The sequence below is a fragment of the Bicyclus anynana genome, chromosome 27 (assembly GCF_947172395.1).
Source record: "Bicyclus anynana chromosome 27, ilBicAnyn1.1, whole genome shotgun sequence".
Lineage (NCBI taxonomy): Eukaryota > Metazoa > Arthropoda > Insecta > Lepidoptera > Nymphalidae > Bicyclus > Bicyclus anynana.
Genome location: NC_069109.1, coordinates 4,649,118 through 4,672,622, shown reverse-complemented (window position 1 = coordinate 4,672,622; position 23,505 = coordinate 4,649,118). Strand labels below are relative to the sequence as shown.

The 23,505-nt window shown below is 36.7% G+C and overlaps 2 protein-coding genes across 4 annotated transcripts in view; one reads left to right on the top strand and one right to left on the bottom strand.

The window, feature by feature from the left end:
* Positions 1 to 604: 604 nt before the first annotated feature.
* Positions 605 to 14,888, bottom strand: LOC112053859 (60S ribosomal protein L4). The gene is made up of 10 exons (XM_024093450.2): positions 14,729 to 14,888; positions 12,560 to 12,740; positions 10,708 to 10,789; positions 9,260 to 9,423; positions 7,126 to 7,250; positions 6,081 to 6,179; positions 4,237 to 4,372; positions 2,420 to 2,555; positions 1,445 to 1,604; positions 605 to 859 (listed from the first exon to the last, which is right to left on the bottom strand). The coding sequence occupies exons 1-10, from the start codon at positions 14,729 to 14,731 to the stop codon at positions 629 to 631; spliced, it is 1,317 nt and encodes a 438-aa protein (XP_023949218.1). The 5' UTR covers positions 14,732 to 14,888; the 3' UTR covers positions 605 to 628.
* Positions 14,889 to 17,989: 3,101 nt separating this feature from the next.
* Positions 17,990 to 23,505, top strand: part of LOC112054185 (la-related protein 1) — a 93,919-nt gene continuing 88,403 nt past the window's right edge. For all 3 annotated transcript variants that reach the window (XM_052890410.1, XM_052890411.1, XM_052890409.1), the window contains exon 1: positions 17,990 to 18,794. In XM_052890410.1, the coding sequence (XP_052746370.1) occupies positions 18,456 to 18,794 (339 nt within the window). In that variant the 5' untranslated portion in view covers positions 17,990 to 18,455. The remainder of the gene's footprint in view (positions 18,795 to 23,505) is intronic.

Below are 23,505 nucleotides of genomic sequence, written 5' to 3'. Positions count from 1 at the left end.
CTGATGAAAAGTATACTATAACCTGTCCAAAGAATAATTGTACCAAGTTTCGTTAAAATCCATCGAGTAGTTTTTGTTTCTATAACGAACAGATAGACAAAAATTTTACTGATTGCATTTTTAGCATCAGTATCGATACTAATCACCCCCTGATAGTTATTTTAGAAGTATATTAATTCATGTACAGAATTGACCTCTCTACAGATTTATTATAAGTATAGATAGATTTTACTTACGTATTTTAGTACTAATTTTTCTTTAAGACTTTTCAAATGACTCCTAGATTTCACTGGCAGCCCTAAGAATACGATTCCCCAACTATGTCCTCGGTCTCGGTAAATCTTTTGTTTATACTAATATTACAGATTTATTATAAGTATAGATAGATTTTACTTACGTATTCTAGTATGTAGTATGGGTCATGGAATAAAGTTCTGCAATATTAAGACATTCTATACCCCCACAGCACCCCTTCCTAATGATCTAATGTAAATAATTAAGATTGGTTTTAAATGATTAAAACAAAAACTCAATATGATATTATGTAATGTAAATTAGCTTTATATACAGTAATAAAAGTTAAAAAAAAAAGAAAAACAAAATATATTTCTATAAACTTTTATTTAGTTCACTTTTTAGGCTCAGCCTTTGCTTTAGGCTCAGCTTTAGCTTTAGGCTCAGCAGTGGGTTTAGCTTTGCCCTTGGTTTTTTCTTCCTTCTTCTTTTTTGGGGGTGGTGGTGGAGTTTTCTTTGTCACGGGTTTCTTGGGTTTCTTCGAATACGCCAACTGGATGGACTTGGACCTCTTTTCCCGCAGTTTCTGAGCTCTGACCGCTGGGTCGGAGTCAGGTAGTTTGATCTGGAAAACATTTGGATATTAGTTGGGTTATAAAAGTGGGTGTTTTTGGGTACTTTTGGGGTGTAAATCAGTTTGTGTCAACGTGAAATAGCAATCACGGTTTGTCATAACCCAATGCTCTGTTAAGAGAATATCATCATGTTATAGTAGATTTCCCTTTTATTGAGTCACAGAATAAAGATCATACAGAATGAGTCTTTACAAGCAGCGTGGCGAAGCTGGTGAAACCCATAAAAAACAAACGTTACTCGTCTCCTTGACATCCGCATATAGAACTTTTTTCATAATTTATATTTTAAAATTTTAACAACAATTACGTAAATAATTAATGTAATAATCAAAAATTACCAATAAAAAAATACTCCATCTTCTTTGATTTTGGAAAACAGTTTTTAAGGATTTAAAAACATAAGACGCCATTTTTTTTTTAATAATATTGAAAATCACTGATGCGACGCTTCGTGTCGTACTGACTCGAGAATGTATTCGTTTTTTAATTCTGTATTTGTGACGGGTCCGATACCGTCGTGTATCGTACGCTCCATCTGCATATTATTGATTAATCTGTGAAAACTATAAACTTACTCCACGCTTCTCCGCCACAGCAAGCGCCCTCGAGTTGTTCTTCCTCTGCTGGTCGAGCACGGCTTTCCTCTTCATCACCGCCGCGTATGGGTTGAGACGCAACATCGCCTTGGAGTTCACCAGCGGGTTGAGTTTGCGTGTAGCGCGGACTACCTTCTTACTGCAAAGGGAATAGAGGTCATATTAGTATGTCTTATGTTGCAGTTAGTATGTTTTGGTTTTGGGTAAGATTCAGTTTGTGTCAACGTGAAATAGCAATCATCGTTTGTCATAACCCAATGCTCTGTTAAGAGGATATCATCATGTTATAGTAACTTTTTTTTTTTTTGTGTGTCATGTCATGTCAAATATCATCATGTTGTAATATTTTTTTTTATTGAGTCTCAAATGTGGGGTTTAAAAGCATAAAACGAAACTGTCCAATTTTTGATGACTTGACTAAGAATGCCATTTTCTAAAATATTTTAAAACCAATCTGCCACTGCAATTTGTGCACCATGTTATTCGGGCGATAGGCGGAAAGACTGCGAGGGTGTGTAATCGTGCATGCGGGGAAGTGACATGCATCAGTCGTGGGTTATTCATTCATCGCTACACGCCCCCAGGCCCGCGGCAGTTTACTTCGAAACGAATTAAAGTCTCAGACGAGTCACCGCGTGTTTTGATTCCAAATTTTCGAACCCTAGTTCGTAACGTAGACGTCCGCTAAGAACGGATTTTGCGACAGGGTCGGATTAACGAGATCTAGAAGCGGACAGAATCTATACTAATATTATAAAGCTGAAGAGTTTGTTTGTTTGTTTGATTGAACGCGCTAATCTCAGGAACTACTGGTCCGATTTGAAAAATTCTTTCAGTGTTAGATAGCCCATTTATCGAGGAAGGCTATAGGCTATATTATCTCCACATTCCTACGGGAACGGGAACCACGCGGGTGATACCGCGCGGCGTCAGCTAGTGTATTATAATACTTACTTGGGTTTCCTGAGGACCTTCCTGATCTCGTCAGATTTGAGCAACCTGCTCAGGTCGGTATTGGCCATCTTGGGTTGGGGCAGGTTGAAGTTCTTCTTCTCCTTCGAGGGTGTCTTCCATGAACCAAATAGAGAATCTGTTGGCACAGACAGGATATTTACATCACATCAGCAGGGCCTCCCTCCTTATAGAAGAGGCATGGAGCTTAGGTAGATAGGTGTGTCTATTACTGTAAGGTTGGCTAACATTTGTTTTTTTTTTTTTTTCAGAAAAAATATAGTATTTTTAGAATTAGCTCTAAATAAAACAAAATATAGTACTTTATGGAAAAAGCAAAAAATAGATGAAGAAGTTGCCTATTTATTTTTATAAACACTAAATTTATTAGCACTTCTTGCATTTTTCAAGATTTTTTTGTAAAAATAAAAGTGTCATAATTTTTAAGATTTAATTTAAAATTTAAATTTTCAATAATTCATTCATTATCATTTTATCATTTTAAATTTGTTAATTTGGCAATTAACAAATTTAAAATGATAATGGAAAATTATAATGTTAAAAATATAGTATTTTTGCATACTATATATTTCTTCAACAGTATATAGTATGCAAACCCAAAATATAGTATACTATATTATATTACATTACATGGTTGGCAACCCTTATTCAATGGGTGGTTATCATAACCCTGATAATGTATTTTTTTTTTTAATTAAAAAAAAAATTGTTTTTGTTATAATATCAGTGTAGTGTCAACACTGCACCCATTTGCCTCAGAGTGCGAAGCACCTGGAACGCCTGGCCGACACACTGCTGTAGCACCGTCTTCGCAGTAACTGCACACAACATGGACATTTGTGTGCAGTGGACATTTGGTGCATTCAGATAGTATCAAATTTGACTTTTTCATGAAAAAATATTTGAGAAATGTTTCTTAAAATCAAGCGGCTTTGATTGAAGTGTTTTTTTTTATTATTCTATACAAGTTAGCCCTTGACTACAATCTCACCTGATGAGTGTATAACAGTGGAATTCATAGACGTTGTAGGGGCACCCCCAGGGGATTATTCAGCCGCTGAGTGTCAAATTTAACCTCTATTTGTTTGAGAATTTGACACTCAGCGGCTGAATGATCCCCTGGGGGTACGCTTCAATGTCTATGAATTCCACTGTAAGTGATGATGCAATCTAAGATAGAAGCGGGCTAACTTGTTTAGGAGTAGGATGAAAATCCACATCGCTGGGTATGTCTTTTCCTGATGATAGTCTTTTGAGTTTATCAAATGTGTTTGTGTATTTCTAATGGCCTTATAATATTTTTAGCAGTGGACAGTGGCCTATAGCTATCAGCTATAGGCCACTGTCCATCTTTTCTGATTACTCAGACAAATTATTGTACAGGACAAATGAAAATAATGAAATGAAACGAAAATTGTTATTTTCATTTAACACAAAATCACTGAACCGATTTTCACGAAAATTAAATGGGACCAATCTGGAAGTATTCAAACAAAAAAATACAATTCATTCACTACAAGGTATCGGTTTGTGATTGGCGCTTGCGGTGACGTGATATATCACATCACTGCAAACGCCAATAACGATGCGATTCTGACGCTTCATGGATGACGTCACTTGCTAATGTGTGGTGTTAATTTTACGTAGATATTTTTTCATTTATATTAATTTTTTTACTTTTTAGTGTTGACGGGACAAAATATAGCTTAAAATACTTCCATAATTCAGTTTAAACACTGTTTACAAGAGGCAATTAGCCTATTGGTCTGAGGCTGATGATGACGTCACAAGCTACTCACCCAGCCTCTCGAAGGCAGATTGTGTCCAGATGACGAAGCGACCAACGTGACCGCCCGGCGCAAGCTTCAGCAGGTTCAGTTTGTTGACACTGAGCATCTCCACGCCGGGGATGTTGCGGAAGGCGCGGGTCAGACCCTGGGAACAACTTAAATCTTGAGACATCATCGTAAAACATCATTCATTAAAGATTTAACTTATATAGGTAAACATGAATTTATTGACTTTTATGCTAGCCACAAACGGTCAATTATAACGGACTATAATTGATCATGTGTTGGTGCTTTTCAGAAACGTGGGAATAATTGACCGTCAATGGCGACCTTTAAATCAAAAGTCCCAAATATCGCTGGAAAATAAGCTTCTCTGATACAAGGTCATACTTGGTCTCAGAACAATTATAGAAGGACCTGTATCACACTCATAGTCACGAACGAAATTGTCTGTCATTTTCTAAGGAAAACGAGCTTAGATTTGGTATATATCTTATACTAAACTAGAAGTTTTTGCCCGTTTTTTACACCATACAATTACACAGAAAGGTATTTTTACCGATCTCCTTAACTGACCAACACGATTACAACTATTTAACATCGATACTATAGAGACAGTTTTTATAATCGCATTCGATCGTTGATCATATACTTTGACAGAAAAGTAACGTCAAGCGAGGCAGGTCCTATACAATAATTGGTCTGAGTACTTGGTACCAGAATGGATGTACGGAGTGCAACTTTGGGGCACAGCATCAAACTCGAAAACCAATGCAATGCAATGAGAGCGTACAAAAAAATTTTTTTTGTCGTTTAGTGGATTTTAAGTATTAATACTAAAGCGTTTTAGGTGCAAAATCCAGTGATCAGCTCCAAATATAATAATTTATTGTTTATTTCATTACATCTTGTGGTGCTCGTTGGCTTTAACTATTTAGCTTTTTAAAAGTTATTTTTTTTTTGTTGAAGAAAAAGAAGAAGAAATATACTTTATTGTACATTAAAACACAAATAAACAATAACTTATAATAACACTTAGAAACTAATGTACAAATAGCGATAGTTTTTGGTTGTCTTTATAGTTTTAAGTTTTTATTTAGTACATTGATAATAATCATGTCTAATAAAAGCTTATTTTCGTGCGATAGCTGGGACTTTCTATTACATCTTTTTCACTTGTTGCCCAAGGGCTTTTCTTCTTCCCAAAATATGTATACTCTATTATTGTGTTATACAAAAAGAGTGTAGTGTCAACACTGCACCCATTTGCCTCAGAGGATGAGACACCTGGAACGCCTGGCCGACACACTGCTGTAGCACCGACTTCGCAGTAACTGCACACAACATGGTGATTTGTGTGCAGTGGACATTTGGTGCAGTACTAATGATATAGCAAACATTCGACTTAGAGTAACTTTCGTGGTGAGTGGATCTCATCCTCATTATCAACCCATATTGGGCTCACTGCTGAGCTTGAGCCTCCTCTCAGAATGAGAAGGGTTAGGCCGATAGTCCACCACGCTGGCCCTATGCGGATTGAGAGACTTCACACATGCAGAGAGTCGAGAAAATTCTCTGGTGTGCAGGTTTCTTCACAATGTTTTTCCTTCACCGTTTGAGACATGAGATATTTAATTTCTTAAAATGCACACAACTGAAAAGTTGGTGCATGTCCCGGACCGTATTCAAACCCATACTCTCCGGAATCGGAGGCAGAGGTCATATCCACTGGGCTATCACGGCTCTCACGGAGTGGATATCGCACAAAAATCCAAATTTATTCTATTCGACTTCTATTCCATTCCATTCTGTTCTATTCTATTCGACTTTCCATACAAATTTTTACAAGTTACCTGGTCCTTGTTGAAGACTATGAGCGGGCCCTTGCGCTGCACGCGCCGACGGTTGCGCATCTTGCCCTTGCCGGCGCGCAGGCGCTGCGATTTGTACACCTACAGACAAACACACACTTTTATTTACAACTAAAAATATTCATCATCAACCCATATTCGGTTCACTGCTGAGCTCGAGTCTCCTCTCAGAATGAGAGGGGTAAGGCCAATAGTCCACCACGCTGGCTCAATACAGATTGGCAGAGTTCACACACACAGAGAATGTAGATAATTCTCTGTATTCTCTCTCTCTAAAAATATTAATTTGGTATAATTAATTTCAGATATTTTTTCAATCTAGTAGAATGATAATGAACAAGACCATTTAAATAGTGTTATTTGGGTGCAATACTCCTTCTACATATAATTGGTCTGAGGCTAGCATCCAAATATAAACTAAACTCTACTTTTACGGCAAGTATTTTGCCTATAATATTGTCTTCCAGGCCTATGTCAAGAGACATACTTTAAACAGTTCAAACATAAAACCTGTGTTACTAAACACTGTTTTGAAATAAAAGGCTATTTATAAATTTATTGTCTTCCACATTCTATAACCAAATTGTGAAAATACACAAAAAATGGTTTGTTGTTGAGAAAATGTCAATCTTGTCCCACATGGAATAGCAGACAGTTAATCAACTGGCTGATATAGAATAGGGACTTTACTAGATTATAATGATTGGTCGGCCTTACAGCAGATTGTTCTGTGTCCATAGAGTTAGGAATGAAGCAGATATGTCAGTCAAATAAAATACTTCAAGAATTGTGACTTCACATTTATTTATTATTTATTACACCTAAAGACTGACTTAAGTATTGTCATTTTCTAGCCTAACCTAACCTTAGATTTCACTAAATTATACGTATAATTAACAATAAAGAAAAATAACACGTTAAATTGTAATCAGTATTTTTAGTTCACAATATGACGGCAGATTATAATATCACGAGTGTGATTATAAACCAACATATTTTACAATCAACGGTGACATATATATCTCACCTTGAGCACATCGGACCAAGCCTTGACGCGCCTCAGGAAGATGACGGCTTGTTTAGTCTTGTTGATCTCCTGCACCTTGTCCGACACAACCAGGGGCAGTTCTGGGATCTTCTCAATTATGTGACCTGCGTACAAAAGAAACTTCTATAAAAAAAGCTGCTTTAAGGAAGAAGGCTCAAAATGTTTGCCAGTATACCAAAGAAGTGAAGGTAACATTTGAAGCTGTATTATCTTTTTCTGTTACCAACAAGCTTAACAAACAAAAAACCAGAGAGACGAATATCTTAGCATTCCATGGTGCAGGTGCTGGATCCATCGCGTGGTAGAGAGAAAAACACCAAGCAAAGTCAAGGACTTGTGTGTATGGATGTAGGGTTAAGGAACTCCTTGACAATCGATCAACACTCCCCGTTCTCTGCTCGTGTTGTTCTCCCTGCCGCCAAATTTGGTAAGATCCTATTAGAACAGCTTTGGATACTCGTTCTAATATAGAACTAGCTGCACTTCTAGAGAGGCCAAGGTCTTTAAGCAAGTTATAGAGAGATTTTGCTGGTTATCCTGTCGCACCTACTTCTACGGCGTATAGACTACTACATAGTAAGAGTCTACATAGCCATTTTTAGTTAGTTCATTTGTTAGGTCATAATATTTATTCACTTTTAAACTGTGGTCGTTCGGAATGTTGTCTCCCACGGCACAGTAAGCTCTACAAGTAATAATCGCTTAGTTCGTTTGGACAAAAAGAAAATGTCTGGTCTAGATCTCGAAATAGCAACATAAGTCTTCAAATATTATGCTAAAACTCAGGCTGCAACAATCTTAGCTTGTCCCCATTGTGGACAATTTAAAGATGAATTAAAAATTTCGTAAAATGCTGTAACAAACATTTTTAATAAAGTAATGATTTCATTATTGCATTACAATTATCAAGATTTTTTGGGTTCAAATAAACTGCCAGGTGGTTACGATAGGCCTGGGCCAGGGACGGGAATTGAATTACCTTTTATTAAAGTCCATCTGAAACGGTTCAACGGTTTTTAGATGAAAGGTAACAACACACAGACAGACTTTCTTTTGCATTTAATATTAATATATATGAATTAAATAAATGTCATCCAAATTAATTCAACGCGATTAGACACACTGAAATCGCGCATGGTATATATCAGGAAATAATATTGTACCCTGCCGTAGTGACTCCCACTTTGACTTGTAGCCAAAATGAGTAAGGTCACAGGGATAAAAAGTGCATTTTTCAAGTCTCTAGCTCAGAAAGACATTCTTTGAAACTCAAAATTTGTGTGCAAAACTGATTTGAGTTTGTTGCCTGCAAAACTGATGATTAAACTCTAGTATACGTACGCTTTTTTTTGGAATAATAAATAATATTTAAATTGAAAAGCGATTACAAAAATATGTGACCAAATCTGAAATACCCTTACAGCAGTCCTATCTTTAGCCAAGTATGAGTCAATTGACTCTGTTGTACCATGACAACACTATCTAATTGTTGTGATACTAAAAATGAATAAACTTATTTTCTTTGTTTCTTTCTTTACTTTCTTTAATTATTATTAATACAAAAAACCCGACTGCTTAAGCGTAATGAACTGAAAAGAGAAAAGTAATATATTCCTGACTTACACCAATCAACCTCTGAAAGTGTGTCTTCCTTACCACGCAACATTGGCGAAGTAAAAAGAAGAAATTACACACACTATGAAAGGCTACAAGAAGCGCCTAGATAACCAACCAAACATACTTGCAACAAAATTAATGGAGAATGAGTCCAAATTTAAAAGACTAAAAAGAAAAGCTCCTGCTGACCTTTATTAAGAAAAGTATACATAGGGTTCATGTCACTGGATGTGATGCCCTTCAAGTCATGACAACATGCAGACCATTTTTTGCTGAATGTTTTTAATAACAGATTGCAAAGAAAAAACACTACAAAAAAAAAATTGTACTCAGTTGGTACAGCAGCAAGCCATAAAATCAAAAATTAAAATAAGGGATGGGGTAGGGGTAGGGGTAGTTGAAAGTTTACAACGAGTTCCACGCGGACGAAGTAGCAGGCTATTCTGTATTATAAAATATTGTTGGTACAGTGGAATGTAATAGTAACTCTACCGACCTCTCGCCTGCACCAGCGCTGGCACTCCGGCGGCGGCGACGGCGGCGGCGGCGGCAGCTCGGCGCTGGCGCAGGTTGACCCGACGGTGCCAGCGCCGCCACGGCTTGGTGGGCGCGAACATGCGACCACCGCGACACATGTTGCCGAACGCACCCTGGCCCGACCTGGTGGTGTGAACGTATGGTTAAAGGTTCTCAATGACGTCATGGTTTTGACGGGGAAGCGGTACGCTCGGTGGACGTAAAAAATGAAATGAAAATATACTTTATTGTACACCACAAAGGAACATACAATACAGAAAAATAATGGAAAAAAAGAAAATGCACAATAGGCGGCCTTATCGCTAAAAAGCGATCTCTTCCAGGCAACCTAACTAGAAGAAACTAATAATAAAAACGACGTACAGGACGGAGGTCCTTGGATCAACCCCCAGCTGGGCTGATTGAGGTTGTCTTAATTTGTCCAGGTCTGGCTGGTGGGAGGTTTCGGCCGTGGCTAGTTACCACTCTACTGATAAAACGTACCGCCAAGTGAGTTAGTGTTCCCGTATGATGTCGTGCACAAGTTAGCCCACTTCTATCTTAGATTGCATCATCATTTACCATCAGGTGAGATTGTAGTCAAATGGGCTAATTTGTAAAGAATAAAAAAACTTTTGTCTAAACTAATATTATAAAGAGGTGTTTATAATATCAGTGATATTGTAAGGGGTTTGTCTTTGGATCTACTGTACGGATTTTTTAAATTATTTTACGAATATATTATTTGTGTCATATATATTTATATATGACATTGCCCAAGTGGCTGGTAAGGGTTGGATGAAGTCAGGATGAGACAGAGAAGAATGAAAACTGCTGGAGGAGGCCTATACCCAAGACAATGGGATTCATACATAATATAAAAAGAAAATTCTATTCAAATTGTATAGCTAACTGTATCAATGTATGAAGTAAAGAAATAAATAAAATAAATAAATATTATGTGTATGTGCTAACAATATTAATTTTGTGTTCTTTCAGAATGTGACTAACATCCACACTAACAAAAAAAAAAAAAAAAATCCGCTATTTATAGTGTCAAAATTAAGCTGAATAATAATCAATTCTTGATTCCCAGCTTACACCGATCAACCTCTAAAAGTGTGTCTTCCTTACCACGCGACATTGGCGAAGTAAATTGTACCCAGTTGGTACAGCAGCAAGCCATAAAATCAAAAATTGAATTGAATTGAAGTAAAGAAAGACTTTATTTTTATTACTATATATTTATACTAATATTTCCATGGGAACCGAAACTATGCCAATGAAACCACACAGCATATGTTGGTTTTTTAGTTGGAATTACCTTACAGTAAGGTATTTCAATCAAATTATGCACAGCACAGTATCTGTGCTCATTATAAAAATTAAATGAACAATTGAAAGGCGTAATTAATAAAAGTGACTCACCTGTGGGTACCACCACCTCGGACACGCGGGATACGCGCCACGGCACGACCGGTACCCCATGACTCGGCACTCGTCTGATGGCCTGCGGTCAAAATTTCAGTTCAGACCCTCACAAGTATAAGTTACAATACTTTGTAAAGTCCAAAAGTACATGCCATTATATGCTCAGACCAATTATTGCATAGGACCTGCCTCGCTAGACGTTACTTTTCTGTCAAAGTATATGATCAACGATCTAATGCGATTATAAAAACAGTCTCTATAGAATCAATGTTAAATAGTTGTAATCGTGTTCGTCGGTTAAAAAACTCCGTAAAAATACCTTTTTGTGTAATTGGATTGTGTAAAAAACGGGCAATAACTTCTAGTTTAGTATAAGATATACACAAAATCTAAGCTCGTTTTCCTCAGAAAATGACAGACAATTTTGTTCGTGACTGTGAATGCGATACAGGTCCTTCTATAATTGGTCTGAGATTATAATATGGCATGAATCACACCGTCAAATAAAATCTTTTTAAAGAAAAAAAAATATGAACCAAATAACATCGTACGTGCTACTTTCTGATCACTTTGAAGGCGGTGCCAAGCCAGTGACGTTTTAATTAAAGCCGTTTCCGAAAGAACCATCTTTAAATCCTAAGAAATGACAAAGTTATGTGGTAACAAACATCAAAATCAATCAAAAATCATTTATTTCAAGTAGACTCAGTTTACAGTTTACACTTTTGACATGTCAGTTGACTATTTGTAAAGATTCTACCACCGGTTCGGAAGGCAGGTTCTGCTGAGAAGATACCGGCAAGAAACTCAACAGTTGCTCTTTTGAAAAAGTCATACAGTATTATAATTTACAATTGATAACAATTACTGTTTACATTTCTTATAGTTTTACTTTCTGTGTGAAGGTGTCATAAAAAACATACGCATCGAATTGAGAACCTCCTTGTTTTTTTTTTTGAAGTTGGTTAATTAAATATGGTTCTGTTCCTAATTATACTAATACATAAAAACATATGTGCACTCATCACTTGTTTTGCGACACAAAACTTTGCAAAACATTTAACAGAAGTTAGAACTATACTCAGAGGCACAATTATCCGCCCACTTTAGTATAATAATAATAATAATAAAGTCTTTATTTATTTCATACAAATTAGTAATACAATTTTTTTTTTTTTTTTTATTACGTTTGCATGAATCCCATTGTATTGGGTATAGGCCTCCTCCAGCAGTTTCCACTTTCGTCTGTCCCGTCCTGACCTCATCCAATGGATGAGGTCACTTTAGTATACTCGCGTCATATTAAAGAGGACATATAATTGTACCTCTGAGTATAGATTATATGGCAGTTTAATTTCCAGCTTCATCTTCACAAGTGTGGTCCAACATTGAATTTAAATCTGTACTAATGTTATAAAGCTGAACAATTCGTTTGTTTGATTGAACGCACTAATCTCTGGAACTACTGGTCTGATTTGAAAAATTCTTTCAGTGTTAGATAGCCCATTTATCAAGGAAGGCTATATAGGCTATATAATATCTCTGTATTCCTACGGGAACGGAAACCACGCGGTTGAAACTGCGCGGCGTCAGCTAGTATAATTATAAAGCTGAAGAGTTTGTTTGTTTGGTTCAATCTCTGAAACTACTGGTCCGATTTGAGTTTGTTTGTTTGGTTCAACGCGCTAATCTCTGGAACTACTGGTCCGATTTGAAAAATTCTTTCAGTTTTAGATTGCCCATTTATCGAGGAAGGCTATAGGCTATATATTATCCCCGTATTCCTACGTCATCTAGTTCCTCATAAATTTACAATACAGATGACATAACAGCTAGTCAAAGCACTCACCAGCCTCCTTGTTCACGCAGTAGGCCTGGCGCGAGTTCTTGGACATTGACACGTGGACATCGTTGACCAGGTCGGGGCGGATGGGCGCCTTGAACACGAACGGCAGCGGCACAGACACGTCCGCCACCTTCTCGCTCTTCTCTGAATACACCGACACCAACGGTCGGGCTACTGATAGACTCTGTAAAGAGATTTGATCATTTAATCTGACGGCCTCCGTGGCGCAGTGGTATGCGCGGTGGATTTACAAGACGGAGGTCCTGGGTTCGATCCCCGGCTGGACAGATTAAAATTTTCTTAATTTGTCTACGTCTGGCTGGTGGAAGGCTTCGGTCCTTCTATAATTGGTCGGATCCTGTAGATGAATCAATCAGAACTCAATATTGGTCTACACATGATGGGATAGCCTCTGCCTTTGATTCAGAGGACGTAGGTAAGATTCAGAGGGTGTTGTGTGTGTAACATATTGCCAATGTGAAGCTAGTATAAATGTATTCCATATGTCGACACACCACCAGCATAAAACTGTGCGATGTTTCCTAAAGGAAATTTGATATACCCCTAAAATGTACCTGGAGAGCGAGAGGTAGCACAACCAGGAAGAGTTCGGGGAATAGTAAAAGTACATCAACAAGCTGCCACTGCATATGTAGAATTACCTCTTGACATAAACTATCCAGAGAGTATAATGTCTAATCAATCCACCGTGCAGGTGACAAGTCCATCGCATGGCAGGGAAAAACTGAGAGCAAAGTCCAGGACTTGTGACCAATGGATGTAGGTTTAAGGAATTCCTTCCCTCCTCCGCTCGTGTTGTTCTCCCTGCCTATCCAAGTTTGGTAAGATCTTATTAGAACAGCTTTGGATACCCATTGTAATATAAAACTTGCTGCTGTTCTAGAGGCCAAGGTCTTTAAACAAGTTATAGAGAGATTTTGTTTTTAATCCTCTCACTCCTACTTCTACGGCATAGACTAACCACATACCCATTTTTTAGTTAGTTCATTTGTTAGGTCATTTATTCACTCTGGTCCTTCAGAATGTAAGTCTCCCACAGCACAGTAAGCTCTACAAGTACTGTTCACTTAGTTTGATTGGATAAAAGAAAAATGCTGGTCTAGATCTCAAAATAGCAACATCCGCTGGGATGTTATAATGTTAAAAATACTAGAGGATGTTGCTATAAGCAACTATAATATACAAACTAAGAATGGTTATATGGTTAGTCTGTATGCTGTAGAAGTAGGTGCTACAGGATTACCAGTAACGAACAACAAGGAATTAACTCTACATCCATCAGTCACAAGGCTCAGGGCTCAGCTCAGAGGTTTTCTTTCTGCAACTCAATGGACCCCGCACCCCCACTATTAATCCGTGGAATGCCATAATATTTAATTATATTTTTAACAATGTGCTTGCCAAGTGTTAACCCAATACTTTCACTGGAACTAAACAGGAAGTGAAACTGGAGGTAGATATACTCAGAGTCACAATTATCCGCCCACTTTAATATGACGCGAGTATATTAGAGTAGGCGGATAATTGTGCCTCTGAGTAGTTTAGTAATAAACAAGAAATATAATGAAGTTTGCTTTCTTCTATTTTTCTAATCCTATTATCAGCTGTAATGTAAATTATCGGTACATTGAAAATTAGAGATTCATTAAATTAAAAAAATGTCTTGATTACGCTAGAAGACTAAGTGTCCGGTAGATGGGAGAACATAACCTAAACATAACCAAAAAAATATACAAAATCGGAAACGTTATTACAAAGTTAAGGTTAAGCTATGAAATTATTCGTGTATTTAAGATGAACTACAACCAATTGTAACTTTAAAACGCGAAATATAACAAATAAACAAAGATACCAGTATGTCTATTGTAGGACGCATGCAATTTTTAAACTTAATTAATATCGTAATTATTTAATGTTTACAACACTTAACGGGCAGAAAATCGTGTAAAGGACTCCCTACCTTCTATTGAATACATAAAACTCACTGAAACCTTTGGAATTGTTGATATTTCAAGTATTTATTTCAGAAACACGTGGAGGAGGCACCACACAACTTTCATGTAGCGAACGATAAGTGACTTTCACTTATCTATTTCCACTTTAGAAATGTAATTTTTATAGTTCAAATACTTTTATAATGCAATAACTTACCATTTCGCTATAAAAGCGAGGTTACTCCTCCTAAAAAACACTATCGGCGGTGGTAAAGACCATCCGCCATGCCACGGAGAAATAAAAAGACCGGAAGCGTCAGTTTCTCTGACAATAGTTAACGACAGTTGCCATATTTAATAAATTATGGAAAAAAGTTTTATATAAATTAATTATAGCAAATTAAGTTTAATGATAACCTATATTTTATAGCTGTTTGTGTTTATTGCAATGGTAAAACATTTTATGATATTAAATTAGAAGATTAGAATATTTTTTTAAATTATTTCCGTTTTCCAGAGTCACCATAGACATAATAACCACCATAAAAGTCGTAGGCGAAACCAAAGATTAAATATTACACAAGTCAAATGTCGGAACCAAATCCAAATCCATCCAAATCTCAAAATATTATTGTTTGCGACTGTATGTGTATAAAAAATTATTTTTAAACGTAAGAAATTTACATCATCGCCAAAAGTTGTTGCCAAAAAGATTGACGTCATTTTGACGAATGAAATAATGATAATTCTTTTTTCTTCTTTTTATAAAAAAATTATAATTCTTAAGTTAATTTCAATTAAAATAAACAATGCAGAAGCAAAAGACTGATAATACTTCTGTGCCCTGCAATACTATTTCTATTTCTATTACTCGAGAAATACAGACCGATCAAGACGATGACGACGCATCTGTAAATTCCAGAGAAATATATACTCAAAGATTAGATACGCCAGATTTACAAACAGAAAATCTTAACCCTAAACCTGTACTTGAGGATGAATTTTATGCTGGAACATCTTCAATACCTTTAGTTCTGAAGAAACAACTACCAATCACCACTCAACCTTTACGAATATCATCAAATTTGCAGTCTCCTGCCTCCTTAAATATACTTTCATCAAACCAACCCCAGAGCCTATTTCTCCAAGCACTAGCCAAATTAAACGAAAGTTCAATAAGTTTGGCTATGACAGATAAAAGGATAAATAACCCACAAGCATGGTTTAACAACAAAAACTACTCAATCACCCCTCCGGATTCACTGACAAGTGCTCCACCTTCTTATTCGTTTGTATTAAGACAAATGGCGGTGAGACGAAGGCCTAGATTGATGGGAACCTTCATTCCTTCCCCGTCATACATCCAACATACACCGCCACCTAATTATGCGACAGCTTTTGATATATACGTTGACAATCCTATGCCACCTCAACCGACTAGGGTTTACCATTTTGGTTTTACGCCTGTGACCATTTTTTGCCCAGAATGTGGTCACACCGGTATGACCGTTGTGGCGAGCAAGATAACTCTGTGCACACATTTGTGTGCTATAATACTCTGTTTGTTGTGCTGCTGGATATGTGCTCCGCTGCCGTACGTTTTGAGATCTTGCAAAGATGTGTACCATTATTGTAGAAATTGCAGAAACTTCCTTGGAATGTACTGCCCGACTAATCCAGAGAGTGCCTATGCGCAAACTGCTTGCTAAAAAGTATTTATTTCAATAATATTATAGTAATTACAAAATGTTTTGTTTGTTTTATGTAACTTTTTGGGAACGTGTAAATCCTAATAGTATAGGAGCCCATGATGCTTTAATTGTCGTCAGAAAATAATATTTTTGCTATTTTGTGATTATTTCCAGTAAAATAAAAAATATAATGATCGCACTTTGACTCCAGAACTGAAATAGAAGGATTTTTTGTAACCCTCTCACTCCCTTAGGTTACACTCACATGGTCAGATTTTGGTAATACACACTTTTCGATATTAAATACTATATATATAACTTACTATTATAAACACATACAACGTGCTGGTTCAATATTTCTAAAGTTTTTTTTTTGTGGTTGCCCTAAGCGTTTCCACCAAAATCTAGTACACATACTTGGTGGCATAAATGCAAAAGCGTGAAAGGTTCCAGTAAATCCAAATATCCCCTCTTAGGCTCCCGAGCTAGAATTATTAACTGTCTTCATCTTGGAGACGGTTTCTCTGTTTACTCTACTTTCGTAACAAATATTTCCAATTAAAAAACCAATATTACATTACTAACTAACGGATACGCCCACGGGAAAATTTCAATTGAAATTAACAATGCAGTGGCAAAAGATTGGTAATACTTCTGTACCCAACAACACTATCTCTATTACTCGAGAAATACAGACCGATCAAGACGATGACGACGCATCTATAAATTCCAGAGAAAAAAAACTTTTAACTTTTTTACCCCCTTCTGTTAATATTTGCGTGTTTTTGATAAATAATAAATAGTCCACTGATTATTTTATAAAAAAATAAAACAAACGATATAAATTATAAAAAAAATTCAACCCCCTTAAAACCCTTTAGCTTTGACTAGTTAGTGGTCTAAAAGGGATAGAATTTTTGAAAAATTTTGACTTATTTTATTTTCAGTATTTTTCTGATAGTTCACATTCCAACTTTTACAAAGGTAACTTGAAGAATGAAGGACTTTCCAGGCAAACTTTCAACCCCCTTCTGATTTTATTTTCGCGACAAAAAGTATCATATCTTGCTTCGTATTCAAATCGTGCCAAGTTTAAGTAATGCCCGTAATGCCCGGGCAACAAAATGGTCAGATAGATAAAAAATTAACAAAAATATTTTTAACTTCAGTATTTTTTACTTTGACACCTATACTAAGATTTTTTAGATATCTTCAGTGCACAGAATAGAACCTCTTGCAAATTTTTTTAAGTCTAGGAGTGTATAGATTTCCGAACGATTGTTTAGTGTTGCAACGTGTATTGAGTCATAGACAATAAAAATTAAAATATAAAAGATAACAAATAGATAATAGTCGAATATATTTTGAAATTGAGAGGGAATAGATTCGATTATTTTTTAAGTTAATTCGCATCTTCGTGATAGCCTGAAACTCATAATTAGTTGCATTTTAATCCAATTTACAGAATTCACCACATGAAATAGGTTACATTTACAAAATTATGCAAGGTCGCCAAGAAATAAAAATGAAATGTGATTTTACAGCAGACGCGTTCACGAATAAGCAAAATTCTCCGTCACAAGCAATATTAGATTAAATTTATTGCGGCTTTTGTGGTACATACACACATTGTCCGTCGTTAAAGTATCTCAAAATTGCAGAAAAAATTATAAGTTTAACATTAGTTTTAAAGATATTAGCATTTTTAAAGTTTTTATTTTGATCACACCCGCTGTCAGTGTAATTTCAGCGCCATCTTGTGACAAATGTCCCTACAGTAAAATTAGAAGTCACAGCCTTCCGCGAGATCCGTGTGTTGCGGAAAATACCTTTTTGGGCGTCCGACCACATGTGTGAATAGTGAACAAAATATGGTTCTTTAGCTTTTTCCAGGTTGAAAAGGTCATTTTTAGTGTTATTCGTACACGTAATCGATTGCCACGGTGCGGCCGGACCGTCGTGTGTGCGTAAATAGTTGGAACGAGACGACGGAAGTGAATTTTTTCGATGTAAATACGGTCGATCCAGGGTCAATCTGGTGTGAATTTTGTACTGTGCGCACATTTGTTTCTATTACAGTTACGTTAAACTAGACTAGATATAACATCGCCGAGTACGGTACGAGCTCTGTGTGAAAAGTGAATTTCGTGGGTCCAACCCGCACCATGCCGTCTTGCTAAGAGGCATGGCCGCGCGCTCGTGATCCTATCGGCGCGAAGCGCGCGCCCGGGCTTACATAACTTGGAGAGCGGCATGGCCGCGAGAGTGTCGGAGGGCGCCGGGCCCTCGTACGCTTCGGTGCTGAACTTCCGAGGTGGGGACAGCAATAAGGAGAACATAGAGGCCACAGAGGAGGCGCCCGACGCGGTCCCGCGGCCCGACGACGAGGAGGAGGAGGGCTTCGTGCCCGTTATCTCTCACGCGCGTCGCCCGGCCAAAAGCCGCCGCGAGCGCGAGCGTCGGGCTCCCCCGCGACCGCACAAGGCGCCCCCGCCGCATTCAGAACCGCAGCCCACGTCGGAGCAGCAGCAGGCCGACGACCAGCCCAAGAAGTTCGTCGAAGCACCCATACCCAAAGTCAACCCTTGGCAGGTAAGTCGTTTTTAGCATTACTAGCTTACTTTAACCACCTACCGCTGGGCCAAGCCTCTCTGTCCTTTCAGAAGACAATATAGACATGTTCTATTACAGGTTAGGGTGATAATGTTTTGATTCTGTAATTATCACCATCATGCTCTCTAAGATACAGGTGTAGTTTGAAACTTTTCAACTACTTCGGAATGTTTTCATAACAGCTCAATATTTCATAATAGTACTGAGGATCTTGTAACCCAAAGTATCCATGATTATCATTAACATAATATATAAATATCTATTGTATAGGTTAGGGTGATAATGTTTTGATTCTGTAATTATCACCATCACCCCCTCTTGAGGTACAGGGGTGTAGTTTTTAAACTTTTCAACCAGTTCTGAATGTATTCATAACAGCTCAATATTTCATAATAGAACTCAGAATCTTGTAACCCAAAGTATCCATAATTAACATAATATAAAAATTCGCATGGTGGTGTAACTTTTCCCTGCCAGTTCAGAATTTTTACTGAGAAGTTCAATATTTCATAATAGAACCCAAGATCTATTAACCCAAGCTATATTAGAATCATTATCAAACTTAACTACGAGTGGCGAAGAGTAAAGATGTAAAAATCCATTCATACATATTCATTATTGTAATTAATATATACAGATGTAAGAGTTTTTATCATGTGATATGAGTTTCCTTATCTTTGTGTAGGCTCACCTTCATCAAAATTCCATCCTTCGCCACTGTTAACTACCCATTCTGCATTAGAGCAGTGTGGGTGGGTTTATACTCCCTCTGTGTGCACCATTCAAGTCAGCTGAAAATACCTTTATATCAACGGCGTGCACAAAGTTGTTAACCAGGGTGTTCAATATATGTACAATATACAAGATGGATAATTCCTTCTCCAACGCAGACGTGTAAATAAGCAGGCAGGCAGGCGCATTTTTGCATCTATGATGTAACACCATATCTATACTAATATTATAAAGCTGAAGAGTTTGTTTGTTTGTTTGAACGTGCTAATCTCATTATCTACTGGTCCGATTTAAAAAATTCATTCATTGGTAAATAGCTCATTTATCGGGGAAGGCTATAGGCTATATATTATCCCCGTATTCCTATTCGTATTCGTATCCCCGTAAATAAAACAATTCTTATTATTATTCTTATTCTTATTCCTACGGGAACAGGAACCATGCGGGTGAAACCGCACGGCATCCGCTAGTACATTATATTTATTTACTTTAGATCATGCTGTTGCAAGAACCAGCTCATGACTAAGGGCCCTGTTTAAGTTTGAAACTTGTCGGATATACTCTGATGTTGTAACAAGTTAAATTTAGCCATGTTTCATAATAAATTAATATGAATAACACTCTTGATAGTTAAAATTACTAAAAACTATGTGTTATGTTTAGTTGCTCATTTATATGATTCCAATAGAAACCTCAGAAGTTCTTATAATGAAGGGTATGCACACAACCCAACAATATTTTTAACCGACTTCAAAAAGGAGGAGGTTCTCAATTCGGTCGGTATTTTTTTTTTTTTTATGTATGTACACCGATTAATATACTATAGATATGTTTTGTGTATTCAAAATCACTGCAAAAAGTGATCTGAATTTAGCTACTCCACTGAGCACACACATGCACAAATTTGTGTTTACATACATTATATATTTAAGTATATATATAGTTTTTACACTTCCTGAACACACAACTCAACATTTTAGACAATATTTAGTCATAATTTGTTTAAATAACTTTTGATGTTTAATATGCAACTAAATGAAATTAAGACAATTACACAATTAAATTTTTATATAATGATTTATTTATTTTGCTATCATCCGCGAAAAGTCGACGAACCCATGCGACAACGTCACCCAGGTCCGACAGAATACTCTCTACGTACGTTTCACCCCGAAACCAGAGCATCCTCAGGAGATGTCGACTCTACAACGTGCAATTTATGGCATGCTGCTGTACCAACTGGTTACAATTTACTTTGCTAATGTCATGTGGTAAGGAAGACACACTTTTAGAGGTTGATCTGTGTAAGCTGGGAATCAAGTATTAACTATTAACCAGCATAATTTTGCCACTATAAATAGTAGATTTTTTCCCCCCCTTTTGTTAGTTCAGTTTACAAAATTAATATTGTTAGTAGACATAATATTTACAACTTAAGGTTATTACATTCAATATATTACACACATTTGTCCGCCTCAGTTTTGATGTCCTAGTGCCCTATCTGTAGTATGAAATATCATTGACACAACCGTTATACACTTGTGACGTCACTTTCATGGTCTATTGACATTGTTTGGATGTTAATTTTATGTGTAGACATGTTATGTCACATTTCTGCACACACAAACAAATACTTTGTGTTAAAAAACTAACATTTTATATATTTAAGTATATCTTTATTCAAACCTTGCTGTATTGCATAAACTGTTTACAGGTTTATTAATTTAAGCTAATGCATACCCCATGGTTTTGATCCTGTGCATTTATATCCTTTTTTTTTATTTTCTACAAGTTAGCCCTTGACTACAATAGCACTTGATGGTAAGTGATGACGCAATCTAAGATGGAAGCATGCTAACTTGTTAGGAGTAGGATGAAATGCACAGCCCTTTTGGTTTCGACACTACGTTGTACCGGAACGCTAACTAGCCACGGCCAGCCTCCCACTGGCCAGACCTGGACCAATTTTTAAGAAAACTTTAATCGGCCCAGCTGGGGATCGAACCCAGGACCTCCATCTTGTAAATCCACAGTGCATATTATTGTGCCACGGATGTCGTCAAATACACTCATACTGTAAAAAATCTGTATTTTATTAACATTCGTAAAAAATAAAAAAAGGACTAATAAATGAATGATAGAAAAAAAACAACAGGTATTCTGTAGGCCACTATAGTAGGTAGTTCTATAAACGTTGATTATATCAACTTTATTTACCCCTTAGTCACAGTAACTAATCATCGTCATTAACCCATATTCGGCTCATTGCTGAGCTCGAGTGTCCTCTCATAATGAGGGGTAAGGCCAATAGTCCACCATGCTGGCCCAATGCAGATTGGCAGACTTCACACACGCAGAGAATTAAGATAATTCTCTGGTGTGCAGGTTTCCTCACAATGTTTTCCTTCACCCATTAACGTGATAAATAATTTCTTAAAATGCACATAACTGAAAAGTTGGATGTGCATGCCCCAGACTGGATTCGAACCCACACCCTCCGGAATCGGAGGCAGAGATCATATCCACTGGGCTGTCACGGCGATATTGTCTGTCAGTAACTAATCAATTTATAATTATTATCATTGAATCAACATATAAAAAAAAGATACACTATGATTGCATAAGTATGAACCAATAGTAATATGTGTTATTATCATTGATGAGTTCATATTATCAAGGATCTACAAGTTACTCTGCAGTGACTTAGGCCAACTAGTGCAATCTAATCAGTATTACTTGATATCTATGACTTTTAACATCATTAGCTATTTTTAATCTCCAACGGGGCTCTTTCCTTATAGGAAACTAGTGGACGCCCACAACTTCGTCAGCATAGAATTCAGTTATTCACAAAATTCACGGGAACCATGGATTTTTCCGGGATGAAAAGTAGCCTATTTCCATTTCAAATTTCAGCCAAATCTCTTCAGTAGCTGCAGCATAAAAACATACACAAACAAACATACACACACACTTACAAACAACTTTCGCCTTTATAATGTTGGTGTGATATCCGTGCGAAGCCAGAGCGGACCACTATGTTTTTATATACAACGTTCACAGTTTTTCTGTAGTGTATTTAGTATCAGCATTGCACCCGTGCGAAGCCTTGGTGGGTCACTAGTTATACTTATAAACATTTTTCTTCAATCACTCTTATCTATTTTAAGAAACTGCATCAAAATCCCTTGCGTAGTTTTAAAGATTTAAGCATACATAGGGATATAAGGACAGAGAAAGCATCTTTGTTTTATACTATGTAGGGAGATTTGGAGCTTCATCATTATCAGTGGCTAACACTAGGCCTACCTAAGGTAAGCATTATACATACAAAATGGTAACTTCCTTTGTTAATGCAGCTTCATAATGAGTCATCAGTCTTTTAATTTAAACATCTTCAAAGCAAGAGTGAATAGTCATCTTCTAGGTAAGCATGCTCCAACTTAGACCACATTAATGCATTTAACGTAATTGTAGTCGAAAGCACAACCCTATATTGTATAGAAAATATTGCTCAATATTTCTCAATCAAAGCCCACACTAGGACTCAATCCCTAGACCTCATGTTCTAAACTCAAATAAGCTACTTAAAAAAGTAAAATTGTTACTAATCTTACTAATTCTTCTAGATTAATTCTTTATTCTATGGTGTAAACTGAAATAAAAAGTTATTTATTTATTTATTTATTTTAAAAAGCCACATAAAGGCACAACATCGTGGCACCAAAAATGCTAGACTGCTGACCTTGATAGTTCACAATTATGCAATTTCATAATATTTCACTTTCATTGGATATAGTTGCTGTCTCTTATATGTCTTGTGTAATTTGTCTGTCCGTGTAAAACTTGTTTCACACTAGTGGACGCCATGTGGTTTTTCTCAGCAGTGAAAGTATGTTTCAAATCATCTTTATAATATTATGTACTAGCGGATGCCCGTCTTTAGATCTCTTCAATC

Bases quoted from the DNA above. Each gene is read 5' to 3' on its own strand.
- LOC112053859 (XM_024093450.2), bottom strand. The intron at 10,790-12,559 runs GTGAGTGCTTTG...TTTTGACCGCAG, and splicing joins CTGCGTGAACAAGGAGGCTG to GCCATCAGACGAGTGCCGAG. The intron at 9,424-10,707 runs GTGAGTCACTTT...TCACACCACCAG, and splicing joins CGAGGTGGTGGTACCCACAG to GTCGGGCCAGGGTGCGTTCG.